The following is a 27,921-nucleotide window of genomic DNA, read 5'->3' on the forward strand; positions in this document are numbered from 1 at the left end:
TAAGCAGCAATTGATTTTGAATTCTTATGAAATGACGGGATTGGAAGAGGGGGGACTGAAATGAAACACTCGGCAAACACGGGTGGCATACCAAAAGTTTCTATGCACTTTGGTCCTCCAACTTAAACAATGATGTAAATTATACAATTTTGGTCCCTCAAAATTGTTCCAATTCTATTTTGGTATAAAAGTTAATTTTTGTTATTTTTTTGGTCATTAGTTGAGAGAGGGGGGAGAGAGAGAAAGAGGAGGGGGGGAGAAACATGCCGTTGACACCGAATTAGGCCACCAAAATAGAGGATATTTGTTTCAAATTGTTTCATTTAATGAGAAGAGTTCATAGTGTTTTTGTACCTTAAAAGTTTATGAAAATACAGGTTTGAGCTTGGATTGATTTTTGGTTTCGGGTTGAGTTTGGTTTATGGGGTGATTGTTTGAGGTTATGGATAAGTTTATCATGATTTCTAAGATGCTTTATAGGTGTTTTGGGTTAAAAACAAGTTGAAAATAGGTTTTTGGGTCAAAAGAACATAAACCTTGATTTTTCGGCCACCACAATGGTTAGAATCTAGGCAAACATGTAATGTGTTGTCTGTTTATTTTTTAAAAAAATCATCCGCCCCAGATGCAGATTAAAAAAAATAGGGCGCAGATGCGCCACCTCAAAAAAAAAAGGTGATTATTTTATTGTGTATCACCTCACAAAACATTATTCATTGCAATAGTGAACTTTTTGCTGTTTTTTTCCTTTTAAATCTATGTTTTTTCCCCTAATTTCATCATTGAACATTTGGTTTATTGGAGATTGAGTTTCGTGATTTGTTGAGGTTTTTTTTATGTGATTATTTTAGTCTCATGAGTCATGTCACGAGTTTGGTCGGTGAACCCGCTTGACTTGAGTTTTATTTTTGTCTCTTTTTTTAACTGATATTTTTTCAGTTTAATCTTTCAACATCTTTTACATTGAGTTGATTAGTAATTAGATTTTGTCATTTGTTTTGATTTATTTTCTATGAGATTATTTTGATCTTATGACCCGGGTTATGATTTTTGCAAGTACTTGGGTAGACTTAAGTCGTTTTATTGTGTCTTGTTTTTAAATTGATTTTTTTTTAAATTTCATCATTCAACAATGAGTTAATTGAGAATCAGACTTTATAATTTGTTCGATATTTTTGAGGGGTTATCCTAGTCTCATAACCAACGTCGCAGGTTTGGTAGGTTAATCCGGATTGACTCGGGTTAACATTTTTTATTGCTTTTTTATTTCTTTTCAATTTCATCCCTTTAAAATTTTTTAAAGAATTTTTCTTTGTTTTTTGTTTGCCTTTTATTGACTTGGTCCTGACCTCATGACTTTGGTCATAAGTGTCAATGGTTGACATGAGTTGACTTTGATTTTTTTAGGTATTTATATAAAATTGATTTAATTTCAATTTCATCCTTTAACATTTTTTTTTTCAAAATTGGTCTTTATTATTATTTTTTCACTTTTCTTTCTATAGAGTTATCCCAATCATATGCCCATAATTGCAGGGTTAGTAGGTTAACTCATGTTGAGTTAGATTTTTTTTTCGTTGCTTTTTTTTAGAATAATTTTTTTAGAGTTTCATTTCTCAACATTTGTTTATTAAGAATTTTGCATAGTTGTTTTTTAGGTTGTTCTCCTATGCAATTAGTCCTAAGCTCATGACCTTGAGTTTTAAAAATTAACATGGATTGACTTTTGTCTTTTTAGATTATATTTTCAAATTAATTTTTTTTAATTTCATTTTTCAACATTTAATTTTTTAGGAATTGATTTTTGTGTTTTGTTTTTACTTTTCTTTCTATGGGGTTATTCTAATTCAGTGCCTATAAGGTTTGCAGGTTAACTCGGGATGACCCAAAAAATTTTCATTACTTTTTTTAGTTTCGTCATTCAGTGTTAGATTATTTAATAGTTGAGTTTCATAGTTTTATTTAATTTGGTTTCATTAATGATTTTTTTAAAATTTTATTTACATAAATAATAGTTTGATTAATTAAAATATTTATTCTAAGAAAAAAAGTTATTTAATAGAATTAAGTGTAACCTGTGTTACAAAATCATGTACATTAATCTTAGTTATAAGTATTTTTATTCGATGAATGAGAATCTTTTTATATACAATAATGCATTGAAAATATCTGTTCATTCCTTTTTTTTTTTACTGAATAAATATTATTCAAACTGCCGCCAGGCAAGGGGTGAAATAGGTAGTAAATACTAAGCTACAAGTGTGCTTGTGTCGGTGCTTGGTTCTGTTTAATTCTGTGGTTGTCTTAAATCCATCTGATTGTACGAATCGACAATTATTTCACAATAAATACTACGCCCGTGATTGGTGAACTGTATGCATGACCGGAGACAAATTGATAATATAACTTATTGAATAGTATAAATATAATTTTATTGTTCAAAACTTAAAAAACTTAGTTCAAAACTAAAATGGAATGTATTCCTAAGATATAAATAAGGACTTGGAGCTCCGCCCTTGGAAAACCTCCGAAGGCAGAACAAATAATCCACCGATGGGGAGGCTTGTTTTCTTCTCATTTATCTCCTTCTTCTCTTTCCTTACACCATTCTCTGATGTGATGATACCACAAAAGCAAGTCATGGCACTCCCTCTGTCAACTGACTCACGGTGGATCGTGGACGAAAACGGGCAAAGAGTGAAGCTGGCATGCGTGAATTGGGTATCACATCTTGAGGTCATGGTAGCCGAGGGGATTAGCAAGCAGCCCATGGATGGTATCGCCAAGCGGATTTTGTCCATGGGGTTCAACTGTGTTAGACTCACTTGGCCAGTTTTCTTGGTAACCAATGACACTCTGGGCTCCCTCACTGTAAGACAATCCCTTCAAAGCCATGGTCTCCTCGAATCAATATCTGGTATCCAGGCCAACAACCCCTCCATCATTGATCTCTCCCTCCTTGACGTTTACCAGGTAATTATAGCTCTAATGCTAATCATACCACTGCTTGACATCACCTAACTGTAAAGATTAAAATGAGACAGAATCATGAAAACTTAGCAAGTTGCGGTATCTACAAGATAATTTGCATCATGTTCTTTGCCTTTTTTTTCATATTTAAGTACTCAGTTATCCAAATGCCTATTCTTTTGTACTTGTGGGTTTTGTAATTGAAGTATGACTAGTTGACATAAGAACATGGTGGTTGATAAGATAGGAAGAAGTTGGAATGATGATGATATTGTTAGAAGTCATGCTAAATGTCGTTGGTTTAGTGAAACTTTAAGCAGCATTATTACGCTATCAATTTAGTTCAGTTCAGTTTAATTTCCTTAAAAAAGAACCAGAGAGAAATGAAAATTGAGTTTAAGGTAACAGCCAAGCATCCTATTTTATGTTTACTAAACCAAATACGGTTTTATCTCTTCTACATTTGTCTCTGACCCTAATTAAACGCAACATAATTGTGTTTCAGGCAGTGGTGTCTAGTCTTGGGAACAATAATGTGATGGTGATATTGGACAATCACATAAGCAAGCCTGGTTGGTGCTGCAGTAATTCTGATGGCAATGGCTTCTTCGGTGACCAATATTTCGACCCGGATCTATGGATCACAGGCCTAACTAGAATGGCGAGCATGTTTAAAGGTGTGCCTAATGTGGTGGGCATGAGCTTGAGGAATGAGCTTCGAGGCCCCAAACAAAATGTCAATGATTGGTACAGGTAATTTGTCCTCGGTGAATCTTTTTGAAAAAAGAAATATTAGTCCTTAATCAATTGTTGTCTTCCTAAATCGAATGTTTCATTTACATGCTAATGACATGAGCCAGGTACATGCAAAAAGGAGCTGAAGCAGTGCACTCAGCGAACCCCGATGTTATTGTCATTCTATCGGGCCTGAACTATGACAAAGACTTGTCTTTCCTGCGCAATCGACCGGTGCATCTAACATTTAGTGGTAAAATAGTGTTTGAAGTGCATTGGTATGGCTTTACAGATGGGGAGGCATGGAAAAGTGGCAACTCGAACCAAGTGTGTGGAAGAGTGGTGGATAATATGATGAGGGTATCTGGATTTTTGTTGGACCAAGGCTGGCCATTGTTTGTGAGTGAGTTTGGGGTGGATCAAAGAGGCACAAATGTTAATGATAATAGGTACTTGGGATGCTTCCTTAGTGTTGCAGCTGAACTTGACTTGGACTGGGCTTTGTGGACACTAGTTGGAAGCTACTATTTGAGGCAAGGTGTTATAGGAATGAATGAGTACTATGGAGTTTTGAATTGGAATTGGCGTGAGGTCAGGAATTCAACATTCTTGCAGCTTATATCTGCCCTCCAATCTCCGTTTCGAGGTATAGCATTTGTGACTTCTTCACTTTTTATAAGTTCCTCAAATATGAATCTTATGCTCCTGATCTATTCAATTGTTTTTTATAGTCAATCCTTAAGGTTGTGTTTGTTGGAAATTTGTTTTTCATTATACAAATTAACGGTAAATAAGAAATTAATTTATAAAAGCTCTTGGTTTTTCTACTCAAAAAATCCTTAATTTTTTTAGATTTAATTCTTGATTCATGAGGATTAATTAAAGGTTGTTAATGGTGAAAATTAATAAGAATGAATTCTTAAACATTTTTAGTTCTCAAAATTCATTATAAAAAATAGGGTAAATAAAGAGTTTAATCCAAGAATTTTTCAGATTTTAACACATTGTTCCTCACCTCACATGTTAGCATTTTATTCTCATTTTTTGTTTTGGTTTTCCTCAAAAATCTATAGTTTATATTCATATTGTTGAGAGATATTTGAGTTTTATATTTTTTGGTTCAATGACCTTGATTTAGATGCTAAACCAAGAAGATATTGTTGTTGGAATCTTAGAAAGCATATTGCATATATCCTAGTTGCACAAGTGCGTAACAAAAAAGTCTTAAAGACAAAATATTCATCTTTAACAACAACAAAAGATTCATTATTTTAAAGTGTTTTAATAAGTAAGTATTCTTTTTGTTTTAATTTAAGCATAGCTGATTTAAGTTTTTTTTGTCTTGAGTTTATAAATTTAAACATGTATAAACTCTAGTCTTTTCTATGATATCTTTTGTTTAGCATGTCTTTGTGATTTGTGATGATAAACTACGAATCCATGCTAATTATTTTTTTTAACAACAATCTTGTTATGATAAACTAAGCATATTTGCACACTATTCTAATGTATTTACCAACTTTGATTTACAATCTTAAAACTTTATTTTTATATATATTAGACTTTGTTTAGTTTATCACGTGGGAAAAAAATTAATCATATAGATTTATTTCAATACTATATGTTTAATTTATAACCATTTGGTTTGCTTATAACTTTATTTTATTTTATTTTTATTTTAAAGTTATAATTTATCTTTTAAAATTATAATTTATGCAATTTATTTGAATATCTTTGAGTTGCCACATGATATATGTTTTATGAACTAAGCTTTCATAAACCTGTTTATTTCTTTGTTTTATACATGTTACTTGTAAATTTGTTGGCATAATCATGGATTTTGTCTTTGTTGTTTAAATATAACCAATCTATTAGCTCGCGCTTTGCCGCAGGCTAAACTATTTTTTCTAAAACACAAAAAAGAACACTAAGAGTGTGGAGATTATTTTTGCAATGCTATTAAACCTAGGAAAGAAGATAAATCTTGAAATCCCTTGACTTGGATCTTTTCCTAGCCCGAGTTTCTAATAAAACTATATAAGAGCTAACTCAATGTGAATTGGTTTATTTAATAAATTCAAAAAAAACATAGATGACTAGTTTTTATTTTGAAAAACTAATATTGAACGATGAAATTAGGAAAAAAAAACAATAAAACAAGAAATAAAAGAGAACGCCGAGCCATATAAATTTTTCAAACCCATAACTCGGGTTATTAGAATGAAAATACCATGCATGGAAAAGCTTTGAAACTTAATCCTTGTAAATCTAATGTTGAATGATGAACTATCATTATTACTATTATCATCTTTATTATCATATTAATTGCTACTATTATTACTATAATTACAGCTATTATTATTACTACTACTACTACTACTACTACTACTACCACCATCGTTATTATTATTAGTATTAATACAATTGTTATTATTATTATTATTATTATTATTATTATAACAAACTATTATTATCACTATTATTACCATTATTATTGTTGTTAATAGCACTATTATTATTATTATTATTAGCACTATAATTAGCACCCTTATTATTATTATTATTACCACCACCACCACCACCACCACAATTATTGATATCAAAACCACCAAAATATAATAAACTATTATTATTGTGTTGTTGTCGTGACGTGCACGACATCGTATAACAGAGCTGCCTTCTAGAATTGAAGGGGTTTTGGGTTTAATCATAAGGTTATGATTTGAGGGAGTCACCACCTAGTAGCATGGTCATTAGAAAACCTATGGCCTGCGAGAGCTTAGATAAGGGGACTACTTGTGCAAGGGAAAGACACAACACCCCCAGTGCACCCTATGTAAGGTAAGCTGCATTGTTGATTAATTATTTTTTAGGTCATGTTTCTATATGTTTGTCTTGCCTAAGGTTCAAGACAAATTTCTTTTCGTGAGGAAGTCTCTACTTTATTGGGTTAAATTATAACCGTTCAAAGGCTTAAATTTTAGATTCGTAATTATTTGCTAGATACAACTAATTCCTAATGTTTATTGCTATTAATTCATTTAATTTAATATCATGAGTATACGTTATATTGCAAAATTTATACCTCGAATATTAATTAAACAAATTAAATTTTGTGGTTTTTTGAAATTTTAGTCAAATCATAATAGATGATCATAAACTGCTTACGATATTCATTTTTTATTTTTTTAAAACATGATAAAAACAAATTTTGTTTTTTAGAAAATATGCTTGAAAATTTTTAGAATTTGAATGTATGCAATTAAAACAATTGGGTTAATGATTTTTTTTTATCTTTTTCTCTTCCACTTTTTTTATCATTCATTTAACACAATAAAATAAAATGCAAAAAAAAAAAAACACACACACACACACACATACACTCACACACACTTCCTTTTCCATTATTTACTCACACACTACAAGTTTTGCATTTTTTTACAAACAGTACAAACTCAAATTTCTAAAAAATATGGATCAAATGCAAACCAAAATGAAGAATACGATAAATGTTCTTTGTTAACCCCGAAACGTGATGAACGAAAGAGACCAGGTTTTAAACAAATAAAGGCATAGTGTAATTTGCAAACATCTATAGAACAAAAATCAAGGGTCTGTTAGCATTAATTAACATTCAGCAAACACGATTTTTGTCAAGAATGGGTTTCGGTTCGAAACCGAAACCCTAAGATTAAAACTTACTAAAGCGTGTTCTTGATGCATAAAAGTCCTAGATTATTTAATGATGATGACACACTACCAGAAAATCGATAAATACAAATGGAAATCCCGAGGGAATATTTTCGTTGGTAAATTGCCGACGGATTTTACCGACAGAAGTATTCCCTCGGTATTTACCGACGGAATTACAGTGAGAAAAATAATAATTAAAACAAATAAAAAAAACAATGATGTGCCATTTTTACCAACTAAATTACCAACGGAATTTATTCCGCCGATAAAATCTGTTGGTAAATTCGTTGGTGATATGTGTAAACTGTTCATTATGTCAATTACAAAGGGAATCACCAACGGAAAATTCCGTCGGTATTTTTCAGAGAGCTCTGAAACTGTTCACTTCCCAATTACATTGTTAATTATTGTTCTTTACAGACAAAATTACCGACGGATTGAAAAGTCATCAGTGTTATTTGGTGGTTTTCTGAAAAATTTCGATTAAATTAAAATTTTAAATAAAATATTACTGACGGAATCGCTATATATAAAAAACATCGATATCCATTTATTTCTCTTCTCTTCTCTCCTCAACTCCTTCTCTTCTCCTTCATGCTCTGGTATGTATTCTTCTCTTTTCTTCGTTTTTCTTCTCAATTTCTTTAATTAATATACTTTATGAATTTGTTTTTTTTTTTTCTCTTCTTAGCTTCACTTACAACCACATTAAGGTAAGATTTTTCTTTTTTCTTCTTTTTTCATGTTTTGTTTTCACTATATTTGTTTTTTATTTTATTTTTAATTGTTTTTGTTCTTAATAATTATATAAATATTGTTGTAGGATTTTTTTTCATATGATTTTCTTCTTTTTTCCAAGGGTTTTGAGTATTATAGAGTGGTGATTTATATTAATTTAATGATTTTATAGTTTTGTAAAATGGATTTTTTAAAAAATATTTTTAAATAATTACCGACAGAATGAAGCGGATAATTGTTTTTGCGCGTCTTTTCCATCAATAATAATATTTTTTTTTATTACTAACAGACTTATCGACGGAAAAAAAAAATTACCGACGAAGCATTTTCATCGATGATTTCATTGGTAAATTAATTACCAACGAAATGATAGTACAAATACCGACAAAAAAATCCGTCAGTAAATCTAAAGACTGTGGTAGTGACATGCGAACTTGTAGAAACCAACAATGAATCAAAACGGGTTCTAAAACTAGTAACTAAAGCCATGTTCATCTGCTGGCACTCTGGGTGCGTTCTTAGAAAGAATACAGACATACCAGAAACCCAAAAAAACATTCATTTTACCTCTTTAACATGCATGTTTAGCCCCGCAAAACAAATGATCAAAACTAAACCTTTGGATCTCAAATAAACAAACAAACAACACCAAATCATTATTCTTCATACACGAAATGCAATTTTCAAAGCTGCTAAGTCAAAATAGAAATTCATTATGCAAAACTTGGATCCAAACTAGGCATTCCGACATCACACAAATAGGAGCAAAAAATGCTTCAAAGTGAATCTAAAAAAAAAACCCAAAACCAATGTAACAGCACCCACCCGAAATACTGAACAAAAGCGTCTAAAATCTAACAAAACAAAATATGTTTATCGAACACTCATTTCAAGTTGTCATTACATGAACATGTAGCAGCTATAACTTAGCAAAAACAGCTTGCAAAAGAACAATATACAAAAAGACATAAAAATAGCTAAAAAAAGAAAATTGAAATAAACAAAACAAACATCAAATCTTGAAAACATCTAAAACACAACACTAAACAATTACTTACAATTGTAACATGGATTTGAAAAGGGGGGAGGGGGTGTGCTCATTGAGCTCCATAGAAATATCAACCCAAAGTTCCTTAGGAACAGGTAAAGGCGTATATACATAAGGCTTTACTCTAGACTTAGCCTGTCTACAAGTTATGTATTTATCATAAATTCTTTACACATCTCTTTTCATGTTAGGCCAATAAAAATGTTCATGTAAAACTTTTAAAGTCTTAGCAATTCCAAAATGCCTTATTAAACCTCTCTCATAAGCTTTCCTTACAAGCAATTCACGCATAAAACAATTAGGCATACATAATCTATTCTTCTTAAATAAAAATCCATCATGCCTAAAAAATTTGTCTTTGGCCAAAACTCTACACTTTTACATATATCGTACCAAAATCATTATCATCAAGATATAATTCTTTAATATACTCAAATCCTAACAATTTAGTATTCGGAGTTTTAAGAAGAACATACATTCGCGATAAAGTATTTGCAACCATATTTTTCTAACTCTGCTTGTACTTAGTCACATATAGGAATGTCTTAATAAATCCAATCCACTTGACATGTCACCTATTTAACTTACCTTGGCTTTTCAAATGTTTCAATGATAGGTGTTCCATATGTATCACAAACTTCCTTGGCCAAAGATAATGTTGCCAATTTTTCGAAGCTTTTATTAATGCATACAACTCTTTGTCATAAGTTGAGTAATTGAGAGCTACACCATTAAGTTTTTCACTAAAATAAGCAATGGGTCGTTTCTCTTGCATTAGAACAATGTCAATACCTATTCCTGAAGCATCGCATTTAATCTCAAAGGCTTTATTAAAATCAGGTAAAGATAACAAAGATGCCGAAATTAATTTTGATTTCAACAAATTAAACGTATTTTCTTGTTTTTCACTCCATTTGAATCCTACTGATTTCTTAATTATTTCAGTCAATGGTGAGACTAATGTACTAAAATCTTTAACAAACCTCTTGTAAAAACTAGCCAAATCATGAAAACTCCTAACTTATGTGATTGATTTAGGAGTAGGCCATTCTTGTATAGCCTTAACCTTAGACTCATTCATCTGTGTGTCTTTTGTACTAACAACATAACCAAGAAATATAATCTTATCCATGCGTCACACTTTTGTAAATTAGGATACAACGATTCCTTTCTAAGTACTTCAAGAACTTGTCTTAAATGTCTTATATGCTCATATAATCTTTTACTATAAATGAGTATATCATTAAAGTACACAACCACAAACTTACCAATAAATGCACGCAAAACTTAATTCATTAATCTTATAAAGGTGTTAGGTGGTGCATAAGTAAGTTCAAAAAGCATAACTAACCACTCATTCAAACTATATTTAGTTTTAAAAGCAGTTTTTCATTCATCACCTTCTTTCATCCTAATTTGATGATAACCACTTCTCAAATCAATTTTAGAAAATAAATTAGAATCATGCAATTCATCCAACATATTATCTAATCTAGAGATAGGATGTCTATACTTTATAGTGATATTATTGATGGCTCTGCAATTAACATATATTCGCCAAGTATGGTCTTTCTTTGGCATTAGAAGTACAGGAACTGTACAAGGACTTATGCTCTGTCGAATGTAACCCTTTGACATTAACTCATCCATTTGCCTTTATAGTTCCTTAGTCTCTTCTAGGTTGCTGTAAGCTGGCCGATTAGGTATAGCTACTCCTGGCACAAAGTCTATTTGATGCTCAATTTCTCTAATCGGTGGCAAACTACTGCATATCTCATCTGGAAATATATCCTTAAATTCCTGCAAAAGAATTTTTGCAACACTAGAAACACAAGAATTCAAGCGATTAGAATTAAAGTATGACTTCTTATACATAAGTAAAATTAGGCATCTCAGAAAACATAAGCATATTTAATATCATTAGGTTTTGCATAGAAATTAAAGTGTTTCCCAACTTTTTTTGTTCACTCTTCTTTTCTCACCTTTAATTTCTTCTCTCCACTCATTTTCTCTCTACTCAAGGCCTCTAACCCTTTTTTCCATTTGGCTGAAACCTTTTTCTCCCTTCCTAATGGCCAAAACTTTGTCCCTTTGTTTTTCCAACTCATGACTCACTTTATTTCACTTTTCCTCACTTCCTCACCATAATGTTCTATCTAGAGTTGTTCTTAATCAAAATCCTTCTTCAACCTCATCTGATCTTCATGTACTTGCTTAGGTGATAATGGTGCAAGTGTGTATACTCTACCATCTTTCTCCAATGAATATATGTTCTTAAACCCATCATGTTTGGCTTTTCTATCAAATTGTCAATGTCTTCCTAATAATAGATGTGTAGCATGCATATGAACAACAACACATAAGATTTTATCCTTATAATTGCCTACTAAGAATGTAACCAACACATGTCTATTCACCTTAATAATACCACATTCATTCAACCATTGAACCTAATAAGGTCTCTCGTGCCTTATAGTACTCTAACCCAACTTTCTAATCAAAACTACACTAGCAACATTAGCACAATTACCACTATCAATGATCACACTACATATTTTATTTTAGATTTGACATCTAGCATGGAAAATATTCTCCCTTTGTTGCTCCACATCATCATTTTTAACCTGAGCATTCAAAGCTCTCCTTATCACCATGATTTACCCTCCATGTGCATATTCAACATCATTATCATCCACAAGTGGTGGCATATCAACATAATCAGACATCTCACTAGTAGATTCAATCTTTTCATCATCCCTCAAAATCATGATTCTTCGATTTGCACGTTTTGATGCATAGTACCCCAATCCCTGATAATTAAAACACTTAATATGTTGATTACGCTTCGTTTTCACGTCAGTTTTAGTGGTCGAAACTTGCTTCTTTGGGTTGCTAGGTTTGGCAACTTTAGGAGTCACTATTGGCTTTGATGGTGCATTACTCTCTCTCTCTTATAATTCATTTTCCAACTTAAAGAAGAACCTGAATAAGCTCTTGGTTGTGCACTACTCTTTCTTTTCATCTATTTCTCCACTTTAATAGCCAAATGTACTAAATCCTCTAAATCCATATAAGGTTGTAATTCCACCATATTACTGTCTTTATTCAACCCACTCAAAAACCTAGACATTGTTACTTCTTCATCCTTAATAACATTGGCTTTAATCATAACAACCTCTAACTCCTTATGATATTCCTCCACACTCTTGAAACCTTGAGTAATAGTCTATAATCGATTAAACAATTCCTTATAATAATGCTTGGGAACAAATCTCTTTCTCATGATTATCTGCATCTCCTCTCATATACCAACAACTCTCTCTCCATTCCTTTTCCTATCTACCATTAATCTTTCCAACCGAACCATAGTATAAGCAGTAAACTCTACAACAACAAGCTTAACTTTCTTTCCTTCAAAATAGTTATGGATATAAAAAAAAATAGCTCTACCTTTTTCTCCTACTTTAAATAAGCTTCTGGATCCATCTTACCTTAAAAAGCTGGAATTTCTAACTTAACACTACCCAAATTTCTATCCAAATCACCTACATCATCAAAATTGCCCTTGCTACCAAATTTGGCCCTGGCCCGACTACTCTTCTTATTTGGCTGAGACTTATAGAGGTCATTCCTATGTGTACAAAACCACTACTATGGTTAAAGACATCATCTTCGGCTTCATTTTTAGAGTTTTCAGTCACACTTTCATCCGGAGATGAAACAACCCTTCTTGAATTTTTCCTAACTTCTCTATCCTTTTTGCTAAGCCTACTTTCAACCCTAGTCTTTAATTTCTCAAACCCATTCATCATCTCCCCAAACATAAATTCTATTTGTTGGCACATTTCATAAATCCCCTTATCTGAAGTTTTAGTCCTTTTCTATGATACATTGTCTGAAGACATTTTTTTTACCCTACACGAAAAATATTAGAAATAAAAAAAAATATCTCACACCATGTTTTACACAATTTATAGGCTTTTTACTCTAATATGCTCACTAAGCCTCTTTTTTTTTTTCACTCTATTTCCTTACTATAGTTCTTAAAAGTAACTAGCAACCTATCAAATAAATCCATAAATTTCGCAGTGATCTTATAGAATAAATTTAAGAATTAAGAATCAAGAAAATTACGAAACTTTCAAAACAAAACTACAATGACAAATTCATGAATAATAATGTAAATTTGTGCGAGTATAATGACAATTTGAAGACAAAATAAATTCAGAAAAAACTAACACGGATATGAATTATCAAGAACTAAAGATTTAATTCAAAACAATTCAAGAAACTAAAGAAATCAATTAAACTAATCAATTTATCAAGAAAACACAATCAAGACACTAAAAAATTCAAGACTAACAAAATTGTCCAATTATCAAAATTTAAGCAAGCAAACCTTCAGCCAAAACTAAAATTGTGATTTCTCCTCTCTCTTTTTTAACTTTGGCAAGTAAAGGAAGAATATACATATATATATATGTATACATATATATATATGTATACATATATATATATATATGTATATATATTTCTCTTTTCTTTTCTTTTTTTTATTTCTTTTTTTTGTAATATATTTGGCAACAAGAAAAATCAAAGAGCTTAATAGGGGTGTGTGTCGATTTGCTCAAGAATGCATTAATAAGAATACAAGCTTGTGATTATGTGTTCAACAAATCAAGATGATGCAAAAACCCTAGTTTTTATTCTCTTTTTGTTATCTATGGTCGAAACTTTTAAGAAGAAAATAAAGACATAAATTGAAAAGATATAACCTAAGATTAGACGTGGCTCTGATACCAACTGATGCAAACCCTAGCGGAACTTATTGGAATTCACGAACCTAAGATCTATCTAATCAAAGTTTAAGTATGAAATTGAGCTTATCACAATGGAAGACTTGCTCCAAGGACAAGACTATAAACCACTCAATCACAACGGCTACACCTGGAGACGAGCAAAAAAAGTATAAAATCACTCGCAAAAATTGATTAATTCTTTGAAAAGTTGAAGTTCAATCAAGAACCAAGAGAGGCAATATTTTTATTTTGCAAAAATTCATTTTTTTTTTAATATTCTTCACAAAGAGTACTTATACTAGAAAGCTAAGTAACCCTAGTTTTTCTAATGTGTCACACATAAACTTAATTTAAATAATACTCAAACTAAGCTAAAACTAGCCCAAACTAATTAAAATAAATAAAATAAACAAGTCTGAAACTTAAACAAGTGTTGCCGCACAAAACAAAGATAGATCAATAGCTCAACTAATTAAAATAAGACAAAGTTGGTTTTTCTCGTAATTTGTTGGCAGCATCAAAACTCAACTTCAAGCAAATGGTTCTCTCTTGTCTTAATGAGTTAGAAGACATGCCATATATCATTAGAAATGTATGGAAGTCTAGTTTCCCTCCCAACTAGAATCGCACCAAAATTCGATATGTAGCTCTAGTTATGATCAAAACAATAGGGAAAGGTCAAACTGTCTGATTTCAGTCTTCGTATCCAATTCCTTGTGTAATGGCCTTGATTCTACTAACAAGACGTTCTTGAACATGAATCAGATTAATCAAGGCTTGCTTTTCATTATTTATTACCCTCTTGAAGTTCACATTAGTCTATGTATCTCAAAGAAGTCCATTGAAAACCTCTTTGAACCTCTTAACCCTAAGCCTTGTCATTGGACCAACTGGAACCTCCAATGGATCCTTTGGTGCTGCTTAGATCGCATTAGACATATTTGAGTTTTATATTTTTTGGTTCAAAGACCTTAGTTTAGAAGTGCATCTAAACCAATGTTGTGTTATTGAAATTTTGAGAGGCATATTGCATACATCCTAATTGCACAAGTGAGGAGTAATAAAATATCAAGGACAAATGATTCATCATTGACAACAACAAAAAGTTCATTACTTTAAAGTGTTTCAACAAGTCAATATCTTTTTTATTTTAATTTAAGCATAGTTGATTTAATTTTTTTTGTCTTGAATTTATAGATTTAAACATGATAAACTCTTGTCCTTTCTGAAATATCTTTTATTTAACATGTCTTTGTAATGATAAATTATCAACTCATGCTAATTATTTTTTTAACTACAATCGTGTTACAATAAACTAAGCATATTTGCAAACTAGTCTAATATATTTATAAACTTTCATCTACACCGTTCGTGTAAAATTCAGGGCCAGGTTTATCAGAAGCTAATCCACATAAAGTGATTTTCCACCCATCAACGGGTCTTTGTGTATTGAGGAAATCTATGCTTGCACCACTAAGGTTAGGTCGTTGCACTGAATCTGAAGCCTGGAGCTATACACCCCAGAAGATACTGTCAGTGAAAGGAACATATTTCTGCTTACAAACAGATGATGCGGCCAAACCAGCAAAACTTGGTATAATATGCACAGATTCTAATTCAAAATGGGAAACCATCTCAGATTCCAAAATGCACTTGTCATCTAACGCCTCGAGTGGCACAACTGTTTGCCTAGATATAGATTCCAACAACACCATCGTGACAAATACTTGCAAATGTTTGAGTAAAGATAACGCATGCGACCCAGAAAGCCAATGGTTTAAATTAGTTAACAGCACAAGAAGTTCTACCATGACAAAACTTTGACTCGGATGAATGCAAACCTCAATTTCCCAGCAAAGGACTTTTTGAGGAAGTTTTTAGGCTCAGTACTGTAACTTATATGGCAGAAGCTGCCTATGGAGCACCTTTACAAGTTGCTAGTGTGGGCGAACCTAAAAGTATATAGCAATAATCGGGTTGAGCTGGCAGGACTGTCGGATGCATCAATCAGAACATTCTCTCTCCTGTCCATTTCCCTTTGGTCAAATTTAGCTGCAAATTAGTGCAGGTTTGCTATTTGTATATTTGCTTATTGCAGAAGCTAGCAGATGGACCCAGGCACTAAAATGTCTACTATCTAGTAATATTGCAACCAACTAAGCAAATATATGAAAAGGACTGCAGCATTTTGTAGACTTTCTAAAACTATGCTCTTCTTCTTTTACTATATTTTTCTTAAAAAAAATGCACAAGAATTTCAGGAAATGAAAGACAAGAACTGGCAGATTACCTGTCCTGTTCTGAAAGGACAAATGCTAATGAATACCATTAAGAAAATAGATAGACTAAACCTTATAGTTTTGACACACAATAAATGATCAACAAGAGAGATCTTGCCACTCCTATATGGTTCAACAATCCATTGCAAAGGAGTAAACTTTGTGGATATAACCTCTACAATCATGACAAAATTATCGTGTCAAACCATCAAGATACAACCTTCTCAAAAAAAACAAGGAAAAAAAACAATTAGCTAATTGGCAGGTCAAGATCTTGACCACTACAACTCCAACTTACAGCCAATCCTTCATCACAGACTCAAAAATAGCCATTGCAGCAAGGGAACCAGAGGCCATGGTAGAAAATGGCAGAGTTTCTGTACCCCTCAAAAGTGATCAGTGCAATACAATATAACAATAAGAAAACTCAGTTCCTCAAGCAAAACGTGTACAAGTTTATAGAACTGTCATCCTCATAAGAAAACTGACCAAGTGTAGATGTGGTCCAGTGATGTTTGCACCAAACCAGCTTGAACATGGCCATGGTACCTGGAAAACCGGACAGGTGTTGGGCTTTCTCAAATTGCCATTCTCTTATCAGGGAGAAAATAGCTAATCTTTCTATAGAAGAAGTTTTATCTGAATATCAACTTTTGATTCTGGGCCCGTATGGTCCCGAAGCAGATTCAGCTAGGAAGTGAATATATCTGATGACAAGCAATCATGAAGCCAAAGATGTAATAGAGACTATTAATTGGACATTCAAAGATAAACAGCTACAATAAGGCAGTGACTTGAACAAGGACCACATGCCAGATTGGAAACCTGTAACTGCCTCTGTATCAGCAGCAGTTCCTGCTCCACAGCAGTAAAAATCAGGAGCCATATTATGTATTTTCTCACAATTTCTATCACTTACAGTGCTTTTGAACATGGCTCTTGTATATGCTCCAGGAATGATTCCATCCTAAGAGCACAATGTTAAAGGATTAAGTCTCTCTGTTGACTGATAATTAAGGATAGTTTTAAATCATTTATTCAGCTGAAAAAATAGGCCAAAAATCGTTGTCCTCGTCTTTCTGTTAGATTGGAGGCTGTGCACCTTTCTTCAACAGCGTATCATCATTTCTTTTACAAAAATCGAAGCTGAATACACCCTTTTGGAGGAAGTGCCACAACTGTCTGTAACATCTTGAGTTCCACCATGAAAACCAATATCTGAAGCAAGCAAAGAGCTAGTTTCTGTATTTTATAATTATGTCCCACATAACATTACAATTACTCACTAGCTCCAGGAAGTCAGGATGTTTGGTTTATTAAGGCACAGACGACTTTTTTCACCTCTCCCATCTCAATCAACTTATTTTTTAACATCAACATATATTAAATATAAATATTATTTTTTTATAGTGAATAATAAATAATACTAGAATAATGATACTAAACTGAATATCTAAAACTTTAAGAAGTGGTATGGATATTTATATTTTTTATTATTTAATAAATAATGGATAAGATATAAATAATGATTATAGTTTAAATATACTAGAACCTTCATCTATTAGTATCTATTATCATTCTATTTATATATAGTCTTTGAGGAAAAAAAAAAAGGCTTTCTCAATAAAATTTGTTTAATGACATTTCTGACCCCTAGTATTGTTCGAATAAAACATTCTACAATGAATTTAATAACTTACCTAGTTATGTGTTGTTGCAAGTCCTCTTATACAAATCCGTTTTAATTTCTTAATTAATTTAAATTTACATGAATTGAATTCATTCAGTAGTGATTTGTGGAATATTTTAAGACAATATGAATGTTATAGTATTTAATATATTGTGTATGCATTATATTTAAATTTAAATATATTTTAATCTATTGTGTATGCATTATATTTAAATTTAAATATATTTTATGAATCCTTTGACATTGATAGGTAAAAAAATCAAACATACAATTCATAGAAATAATCTTATTAGAAGATCCCATAATTTGTTATTAAGAGTTGGTTTGAAGATATAAATGGTATAATGTTATTAAAAGTTTTGAATTTGTTTTATTTAAAATTAATTTTTTATATTTTTAGATATTTTAATATGTTAATGTGAAAAATAAATTTTAAAAAGTAAAATAAAATATTATTTAAATATATTAAAAAAAATTGAAAAGGAAAAAAAATACTATTTACATAATGTAAGAAAGAAAAAAATGACATTACGATTGGCAGGATTTTAACCACCGATCGTGTCATGTTTGGTCACCTCCGGTCAGTCAAGCATCGAGAGTCTTTGCCTACTCGAGTCTGTGCCTGCCACATATTGGTGCGAGGCGGCTGAGGACTGTCTGCCAGATGAAGAATTCATGTCTAGCGCTACGTGGGCTCTTTCTCGAGTCTACATGCCATGTGTTTTATCCAAATCTATTAGCCTTCACTTATCTAGATTCATTTTGACTCTAACCTTGAAAATATCTATTAATTACATTATATTATAATTATAATTATAATTATAATTATATTATAAAAAACACTAAACAAAAATGGTGTTTTACTGTGTTTGTGCATCGTTTCCCTACACCTAAAAACACTATGAACATCACTGCAGAAAAACAATACAATTCTTTATTCTTGGAGCCTGTAAAAGGCAAACTTTGGTCCTTGAAGTTATTTTCTTATTATTATTTGATTTTTTAAGTTTTACATTATGTTTCAATCTTTAACTTTATTTTCATTATATTTCAGTCTTTTAGTTCAGAAAAGTAAAGGAGCAAGTCATTGAAAAGGAGAGACAAGAGAAAAGGAATTTGACTAGTCATATTATAACCGTAAAAAAAAAAATTAATTTTAATATCAACAAGTTTATTTTAAAGTGGAGAGTTTAATAATGGTGGTTTTGCCCTTTAACCATGCTAGAAAACATAGATAAAGACTCATAAGTTTTTTGCATTCAATTTAATTATTAATTTTTAGAATGATCATGGGTGTTTACGGATCGAGAATGAGGTTGTTGAAATTTTTATGATGTTTTAAGAATATTTTCAAGTAAAAATTGTTCAGATTTGGTTTTTGATTATCTAAAAGCTTGATTCTTATAATTCAACCATTAGAGTTAGTGAGAAAATTATTGCAGTAGACGACGTATCGTCTGCTAAAACTTTTTTTTTTTTTAAATGACGATGCCTCATCCACTCAATTAACAAGAAAGAATAATGCCACGCACATGGGCTTGGCCTTGGTCAAAGTGTTGCTAGACTTTTTTTTTAGAGAACGAACATATGAGTCTGGCTTTTCGGGCCTGAAAACCTTTTTTAATTTAAAAAAAATATCTATTTAAATTTAAAAAAAAATTACAATGTTAAGATCATCCTATTATGTCATACTTTTTAAATAAGATTTTTTTATATATATGGTTATATTTTTAATAATTTTATAATAATTATATATAAGCCCAATATGCAACAAATAATTAAAAAAATGCATGAATATTCAATGATAATATATGTAAATTTTTATATGGGTTTCATGAATTAATTTTTTATTTATTTTTTATACAACCACTTAAAAATTACAAAGAAATAATTTTTTTATTTTTGTTTGAAACTTGCTTTTTAAATAATGATAAGTTTTTATTTAGAAAAATTACTAGTAAGAAAAGACATATTTTTATATAAAAAAATTAAAGTAATAAGGAAATGAGGGTTTTTCCTAGGTTGATTAGAAATTTGGTTTTGTCATTTATTTCGATTTGTTTTTTTTAGGTTATCTTGATCCCATGACCTGTGTCACAGGTTTTGTGAGTTAAATTGGGTAGACTCATGTTGTTTTATTGTGTTTTTTTTAGATTGAATTTTTTTTCAATTTCATCATTTAACAATGATTTTATTGAGAATTGAGCTTCATAATTTGTTCGATTTATTTTCTATCGGGTTATCTTAGTTTCATAACCTGGGTCGCGGGCTTGCCAGGTTAACCCGATATTTTTTCAGATTACTTTCTATGAGATTATCCAAGTCTCATGATCTAGGTCATTAGTTTGGTGGGTTAACCTAGGTTGATTCGGATTGTTTTTTGTATTTTTTTAATTGATTTTTTTTTAATTTTATCCTTTAACATTTGGTTGATTAAGGATTAGGCTTCATAACTTATTTCAATTAACTTTTTATAAGGTTATTTTGGTCTCATAATCTGATTAATAGATTTGGCAGGTTAACTCGAGTTGACTTGAGTTGTTTTTTTTTTCTTTTTTAATTATTTTTATGTCGAATTTCCTCCCCCTTTTTTTTGTATTTTGTTTTCAATTTCATCATTTAACATTGTTTTTCTTTTTATTGGCTTAGTTCCGACCTCATGATCAGGGTTATGGATTTTAAAAGATGACACGTGTTGACTTTGGTTTTTTATAGTTATTTTTATAAAATTGTTTTATTTTCAATTTCATCGTTCAACATTTTATTTTATTTTGAAATTGGTCTTCATTTTTTTTTCACTTTTCTTTTTGTGGAGTTATCTCAATCATATGCTCATAGTTATGGGGTTAGCAAATTAACTTATGTTAACTTATTTTTTTTTTTTGTTTTTTTAGATTAATTTTTTTTAGAGTTTCACCCCTTAGTATTTTTTTATTAAGAATTTTTCATCATTGTTTTTTGGGGCTTGTCTTCCATGCAATTAATCTCGCCCTTATAACTTCAGATTTCAAAAATTAACTTGGGTTGACTTTGATCTTTTATTGATCATTTTTTTAAATTGATTTTTTTTATTTTATCATTGAACACTTAATTTTGGAAGTGATCTTCGTGCTCTTGTTTTTTTTATTTTTCCTTCTATTGAGTTATTTCAATCCAGCACCCATGGTTACGTGGTTTGCGACTTAACCCTAAATGATCCAAATTGTTTTTCATAGCTTATTTTAAAATTATTTTTTTAGTTTTGCCTTTTAATATTGTGTTGTTTGATAGTTGAACTATAGAATTTTATTCAATTTATTTTTGTTAATGATTTTTATATATATTTTATTAACTGAGTGTAAAATTCATATTACGAGATCATGTATCTTAATCTTAGCTATTTTTGGATCTAATATCAATTTATTTAATTAAATATATATATATATATATATATATATATATATATATATAAAAGTTCTTCTAGTGATGTTTTGAGAATTTTTATATAAAAAACGCTTTGAAAATATCTATTTATTCTTTCTTTTTCTGAAAAAAAAAATTATTCCATCTGCTGGGTGAAATAGGTAGTAAATACTAAGCTGTAAAGTGTGTTTGTCTCGGTGGTTGGTTGTGTTTAATTCTAGTGGTTGTCTTAAATACATCTGGTTGTCGGAATCGCCAATTATTTCAATGGTAATGTACAGAAAGTCTAATAAATAGGCAGTGTACTTCTCTACTTCTCTGTTCTCTTTAATTTATTGTTAAGACTACGCACGTGATTGGGGAACTGTATGCATTCACTTTGACAAATTGATAATATAACTTATTGAATAGTATAAATATAAATTTATATTTATATTTATTTCAAAATTAAATTGTTATTTAGAAGAGCATATTGTATTTTTAATATATGTGATATATAATTATTTTAATAATTTGATATTATTCAGTTGATTTAATGGATCTAAATATAACCTGAACGATTCTTAATCAATTTAATATTAAAAGGTAAAATTAAAAAATAATTCATTTAAAAAATGAAAAAAAAACAAGAGTCAACCTGGATAAATTTATAAAATTCGTGACATGGGTCATGAAATCAAAATAATTTTATAGAAAGTAAAATAAATAAATAAATATATATATATATATATATATATATTAAAAAAATCAAAGGAAAAAAATATTATTACAATGAATAATATTTTTCAAGATTTTGATTTTTTTTTTACAAGATATATAAGAATAATATTTTTACAAAAAAAAATGAATTTTAACATTTTGTTTAGCATCATTCCACTACACCATTAAACAGTTTTATAGACAGATTCATTCCGTCGGTGTGAGGCACATAAATCATCGGTAATATTATTATCGACGACCTCATCAACAGAATCAATCCGTCGGAATATTGATCGTCAGTAATTTTTTAAATTAATATTTTTATATTTTTAGCTTTCCATTTAGCTAAAAAAATATTATTGCATATTCACTTATAAAAACATTAGTGCTTCAACCTTTCAGTTTTGAATTTAATAAATCTACTCTTTGCCCCTAAAAATCTATGGAAAAAAAAAAAGGTTTAAAATCTGCAATGCTTCCTTTCTTCTCTTCTTCTTCTTCTTCTTCTTGTTTTCCCCCCCTCCATAAACTAGTATAGCCTCTCTATTTTTTTTTCCTCTGTTGAAAACGCCTATTCTAATTTAAAACTGAAGCACTGTCCAATTATTCAAGCAGTTTCTCATCTGGAAAACCTTACAAATGGAGGAAGTGCTAATAGCCCATTGTAGACTTGTAGTGGTAGGCAAAGCCATTGCTCGGCTTCAGATAGGTTTAGTTAATGCTAATAGAAACTAGCTTGTTATAGCTTAGTCCAAGCATATTAACATGCTTATGTAGTTATGTCGGTCCTTGTCGAGCCAGGATCCAAAAATTAAAAACATGCATGAGATTTTCATTGCACGTTTAAATTCTAAAAAAAAAAAAAACTGAGATAAGATTTGGAGATAAGAAAGAGATATCCCTATTATATATATATATATATATATATAGTGTCTAAGATCCATTGAACTTTTTTATCAAACCAAAAAACAAAACAAAAAATAAAAATGCAGACATGCTTCTGTGTAAAATACAATGAATAATACAAGGATTGTAGGAAACATGAGTTCGTAAAAAGGGAAATTCTAGCTAATTGTCTTAAGAAAAAGACACTGTTTTTTCCTGTAATGTTTTAGGAAACAACGTTGAATTTTCTGCAACGGTGATACAGAGTTCAACTGGTTTTTTCTGCAACGTTTTGGAACAACTTAAATATTGAATACCAGACGTTCTGGTTAAGCTACGAGTGGATCAAAGTCAAGCACCAGAAAAAACACCATACCTTTCGATTTTTCTGAAGCCATTGTAAATTAATTTGTTTAAGTTCTTACAGTTACCAAATAAAGCAGAAGTTACTAACTCTGAAAAGTTGGGTCATGAGAAGGAAACGGGGCACCTGGATGGTTTCCTCTGGTTTTTTTAAAGCAGTAATATTTTTGGACTTGATCCATCCATATGAATTTTGGCCGGTGGCATTCATTTATGCCCAGAAAGGGGGTTGTTGGCTAATAAATAAAATGAATTATTACGAAAGATATTGAACGAGCCAGCTACGAAATATCACCACTACCATTACAGTTGATGTACCAAAGATTACAGCTTGGATATATCTTGGGTAATTGGTTAATTTTTTTATTTTATAATTTGATCTATATTTTTAGTCAAAGTCAAGATGGTTGGAGGCGGGTGTTTGATACCTACTAAAATCTTTTTGGTGAATTTAAGACTCTCCAATGATTAAATCAATGTCTTTTTGAAAGAAAATACATTAATATTACATAAACATATCCTAGAAATAAATATGCAGTAGAGAATGGATTTACAAACCCTTTGTTTAAAGAATTCATGGTCTATTTATAGGTCATAAGTTTTTTTATAGAGAGGATGAGCTAAAATGTAATATGTTTCTGATAGTATTAAATAGAAAAAATATCATTGACATATGTATAAATATTAATGAGAAATATCTCTGACATATATAACAAGAAAAAATATTTTTGTCATATGTATTAATGAGAGTAAATATCTCTCATATATGTATTAATATGGATACATTATCTCTTACACAATATTAATATTAATAAAAATATAGTTAGTCATTGAAGAAAATAGATATAGAGAGAGTGAGATTCAAAATATAGCATGTCAAGTCTACAAACTTGATTGGAGTCCTTAGTTAGCAATAACTCCTCGGATTATAGCTATTAAAGGCTTTTTAAAATTTTGAAGTTCCAACTTTGATGGTAATTAGGGATGATAATAACAATGAACTCATTAGTTTACAATAAGCCCTAAAGTTATGTAGTTTTAACCAATATTCTATTAGTAGCCATTGAATGTTTTTCTAAACCTCGAAGTTTCAAATTCGATAATAATTAGGGATGATAATGACAATGAAGTCACTAGTTTGCAATGACTCATGAAGTTACATGGTTTGAACCAATATTTTACTGATAGTAATTAGGGAGGTGGGTCTTTTTCTTTGCTGAACCTAAGAAAAGTTGGGTTTTATATCAGGTCACGCATTGACATTATTGCTATGTATTTTTATATAAAATCTTTTTTGAAATTTATTTTTACAGTCTTAAATTCATTATGCGTGCTATCAGAGTCTTAGAAAAGGTTTTATCATCTTAAATTCAATATGCATAGCATTGAAATCTTAGAAAAAGTTTAACGGCTAGATTCATATCACTTGAAAGTTCTCAAAGTTAATTGCAGGTAAAAAGAGCGTTGGGAGAAATATCTCAAATCAAATAAATATATATAAAAAAGAACAAATAAATCAATAAAAGATTGATCAGAATGCATTGCTTATCATAATAAGATTTAAATATTTGAAATTAATAAAATCCAAATTCAAATTATTAAATTTAAAATGATATCAAGATTTTAATAATGATTGTAAATCTCTAAAAGGCACGCAGACTTTACATTTGATTGGATGTTAAACAAACAGAAAATTCGGACGGAATCTCTATATCATAAATATGCTAAACAAAGAGGACGCTGTTCTTATTCTTTCGGGTAAAATATTCTTAGATCGATCGTACGTATCATACGCATAGGCTGAAGTTTCATTGATAAGATATGGAAAGTGAAGCGAGAGCTAAGACAGCTCCGCATATGCAAACAAATTAAATATTGGCATTAGAGCAACATTAAACGTTCACCAACCTAGGCATCAGAGTCACCAGGAGTCCATTCTTCATGTAAAGTGTGGTTGTCATCTTCGGAGAAGCATCATGGCCTTCAATGACCTTAACTGAGTACCTCAACAGGATTGAAGCTGCCACCATTTTCATCTGCATGTATGCAAACTTCTTCCCCAGACACAACCTTGGACCGGCGTTGAACACTGCATAGTTGAACTGATTTTCACTTACGAACTTTCCATCCCTAATCCACCTCTCTGGTTTGAACTCCAAGCAATTTTGCCCCCATATAGAATCCATCCTGCCCATTGAGAATATGCAGTAGAAAACTCGAGCGCCCTTCTTAACTATGGAACCGTCAGGGAGAACATCGTCTTCTGCCACTTCTTTCATTTCAATTGGTACGGATGGATACAGCCTCAGGGATTCGGATAATGCTGCATGGAGATACACCATCTTGTTCAATTCTTCCATAGTAAAAATGATCTCATTTTTTGTCTGTGTCTCACGAAGGGACAAAATGTCATTAATCTCACGTAGAATTCTGTTTTCCACTTCTGGATTGCTGTGTACTAACCAGAAAAACCATGCCAATGCCACCGAAGTCGTGTCTCTCCCTGCTAGGATGAAATTTACACACAAATCTCTGAAATACTTATCTGGGAATTGCAGCTTCTTTCCTTGTCCAGTATTTTCAATCTCAATTAGCCTGGACAAGAGATCAGATTGATGACACAAGCTACCATGCTTCCTTGCCTCATCCCTTCTACCCTTCACTGTCTTCTCAGCAAAGTCATGCACAATCCCAACTGCCTCCTTCAGTGCCTTCTCGTATCCTATTCCAAAGAACTTCATGGGCTTCCAAATGAAAGGCGGAATCAGGAACCTGAACAAAGTTAATTCTGTTGCTTTTTCGAAAGCTTTTGCGAAGGGAACTTCAGGGAAATCCAGGGCTAAGCACCCAGGATCAACGCCAAAAGCTGCAGTACAAATGTTATCAAACGTAAACCGAAGAAGCACTTCTTGGAGATCAAAACTATCTCCTGACTTTACCAGTTTTTCTGTCAGCTTCAACAGCTTCTGGTGCAACAGATCTTGCATGGTTTGAAGCGAGTGCTCAATGAACCTGCTTGAATGCATCTCTGCTTTCACAACTTGCCTTTGTTCCCTCCACAATTCATCGTCAGCATTGAAAATACCATCTCCTAGCAAATCCCGAAACCTGTCTCTGAAGTATTTCCCTTTTGGGAAGTTCTTGAAATTCGTTTTAAGCATATACGCGACATTGGAAGGATCAGCCGTGGCGATTCCATATGCCCCTCCCATCCACATTCCTTTATGGTGGAAAGTCCCCCCTGCTCTGCTTAAAGCTCTCGTGACGAAATTGTACATGTCGTTGATGTGGAGGAACATGGTGGGTAAGATCCCCAACACAGGCCATAGCATAGGGCCTTTGTTGGTGAGCCTTTCATTGATACATCGGAAAACAAAGAGTCCCAACAAAGCAAGAGATACATCCCAAAGGGATGAGTGAATGTACATCCATTGCGTTGCAGAGAACAAGAAATTTGTTGCCGTTGTTGGTTCTCTTTCCATGACAGAAACAGTGATATTTTTGCAATGAGAGGATATTTTTTTTAAAAGGTTATTGAAGTAGCCTAGGGCGATGGCATTTATGTGAGCACCTGCTCACCTGCAGTAAGAGTAAAAAGAATTTTTCTTTAGCTAAAACGTGTTCATCCCCTAAATTTTCAAAACTCAGCTTAGTATTCACTAGATTTTATTGGTAACCCGATGTCTTGAGGTAATTTTAAAACTAATTTTTATTTAATTTGAAGATAATTAAAATAAATATTTGTAAGAGTTTGCAAAATTTTACATTTATATATATATTGTCAAATACATTTTCTCCTCTAAATGTTGTTTTATATATATATATTAACAAGATTATTTTTAAATAAAAACCCAAAATAATAAGGTAGAAGAGAGAAAGTCACTGGATTCTAGTAGTATAAAGAAAAAATCATTAATTAACATCGATTTGAACCAACAAAATAATCGATTTTGATGTCAACAAGTTTCATTTGATGAAAGAAGTTTCATGAAAGTGTTTTTTCATCTATAAATTGTCTTAGAGAATAGATTTGATATCAGGAAGTTTTTAGGTTTCAAATTGTTTTTTTATTTTTGGATTGTTTTTTTTTTTGAGTTATTTAAAGATATAAAAGGATTTATTTAGGTCTCTATGATTATTTTTAAGTGTTTTATGTAAAAAAAAAAAACCAATGGTTGAGAATGGATTTTCACATGCCCGGGTTTTTTTTTATTAAGGTCTAGGCCTGCTGAACCACACAGGCTTACTTGGGTCTATTTTTGGATACTTTGGTTTTTTTATTTATTTTTTTAATTTTACCTTTGAATGTTTGTTTTTATTATTATTTTTATTTCAATTTCATTCTTTAATATTTAAATTTTTTAATTTTTTCTTTTGCTTTAAGAAAAGTGCAAGCTCGGATGGTGTTAGCGCTGGCAGAAGGTCCTGGATTAGTTTGTACCGGTGTAAGTAAAATGACTACGCCATGTAAAATCCTATCCACCCACATAATTATTGGAAATGATCTCTTCTTGCAAAAACTCTCAACTCTTCTTATTAAAGAAAAGAAAGAGAGAAATTAGGAGACTTGACAATCATATTAGGTTAGTGTTAGAAATTTATTTAGTTAACATAATTTAA

At 31.0% G+C, this 27,921-nt stretch overlaps 2 protein-coding genes across 2 annotated transcripts; one reads left to right on the forward strand and one right to left on the reverse strand.

Annotated features, from left to right (window-relative positions):
- Positions 1-2,450: 2,450 nt before the first annotated feature.
- Positions 2,451-16,188, forward strand: LOC7477073 (glycosyl hydrolase 5 family protein). Its single transcript, XM_024610339.2, has 4 exons — positions 2,451-2,973; positions 3,476-3,723; positions 3,831-4,351; positions 15,368-16,188. Exons 1-4 carry the CDS (start codon positions 2,554-2,556, stop codon positions 15,805-15,807), a joined length of 1,629 nt encoding a protein of 542 aa, XP_024466107.2. The 5' UTR covers positions 2,451-2,553; the 3' UTR covers positions 15,808-16,188.
- Positions 16,189-25,023: 8,835 nt separating this feature from the next.
- Positions 25,024-26,860, reverse strand: LOC7460736 (cytochrome P450 86B1). The gene has a single exon (XM_002314545.3). It carries the CDS (start codon positions 26,781-26,783, stop codon positions 25,194-25,196), a length of 1,590 nt encoding a protein of 529 aa, XP_002314581.1. The 5' UTR covers positions 26,784-26,860; the 3' UTR covers positions 25,024-25,193.
- Positions 26,861-27,921: the final 1,061 nt, after the last annotated feature.

Source organism: Populus trichocarpa, chromosome 10 (genome assembly GCF_000002775.5).
Source record: "Populus trichocarpa isolate Nisqually-1 chromosome 10, P.trichocarpa_v4.1, whole genome shotgun sequence".
Lineage (NCBI taxonomy): Eukaryota > Viridiplantae > Streptophyta > Magnoliopsida > Malpighiales > Salicaceae > Populus > Populus trichocarpa.

What these genes read in the sequence shown, in the direction of transcription:
- LOC7477073 (XM_024610339.2), top strand. Translation starts at nt 2,554, where the DNA reads ATGGGGAGGCTTGTTTTCTTCTCATTTATCTCCTTCTTCTCTTTCCTT. An exon ending in CCCTCCTTGACGTTTACCAG is followed by an intron (nt 2,974 to 3,475) that starts GTAATTATAGCT and finishes ATTGTGTTTCAG; the next exon opens with GCAGTGGTGTCTAGTCTTGG. An exon ending in AATGTCAATGATTGGTACAG is followed by an intron (nt 3,724 to 3,830) that starts GTAATTTGTCCT and finishes GACATGAGCCAG; the next exon opens with GTACATGCAAAAAGGAGCTG.
- LOC7460736 (XM_002314545.3), bottom strand. Translation starts at nt 26,783, where the DNA reads ATGGAAAGAGAACCAACAACGGCAACAAATTTCTTGTTCTCTGCAACG.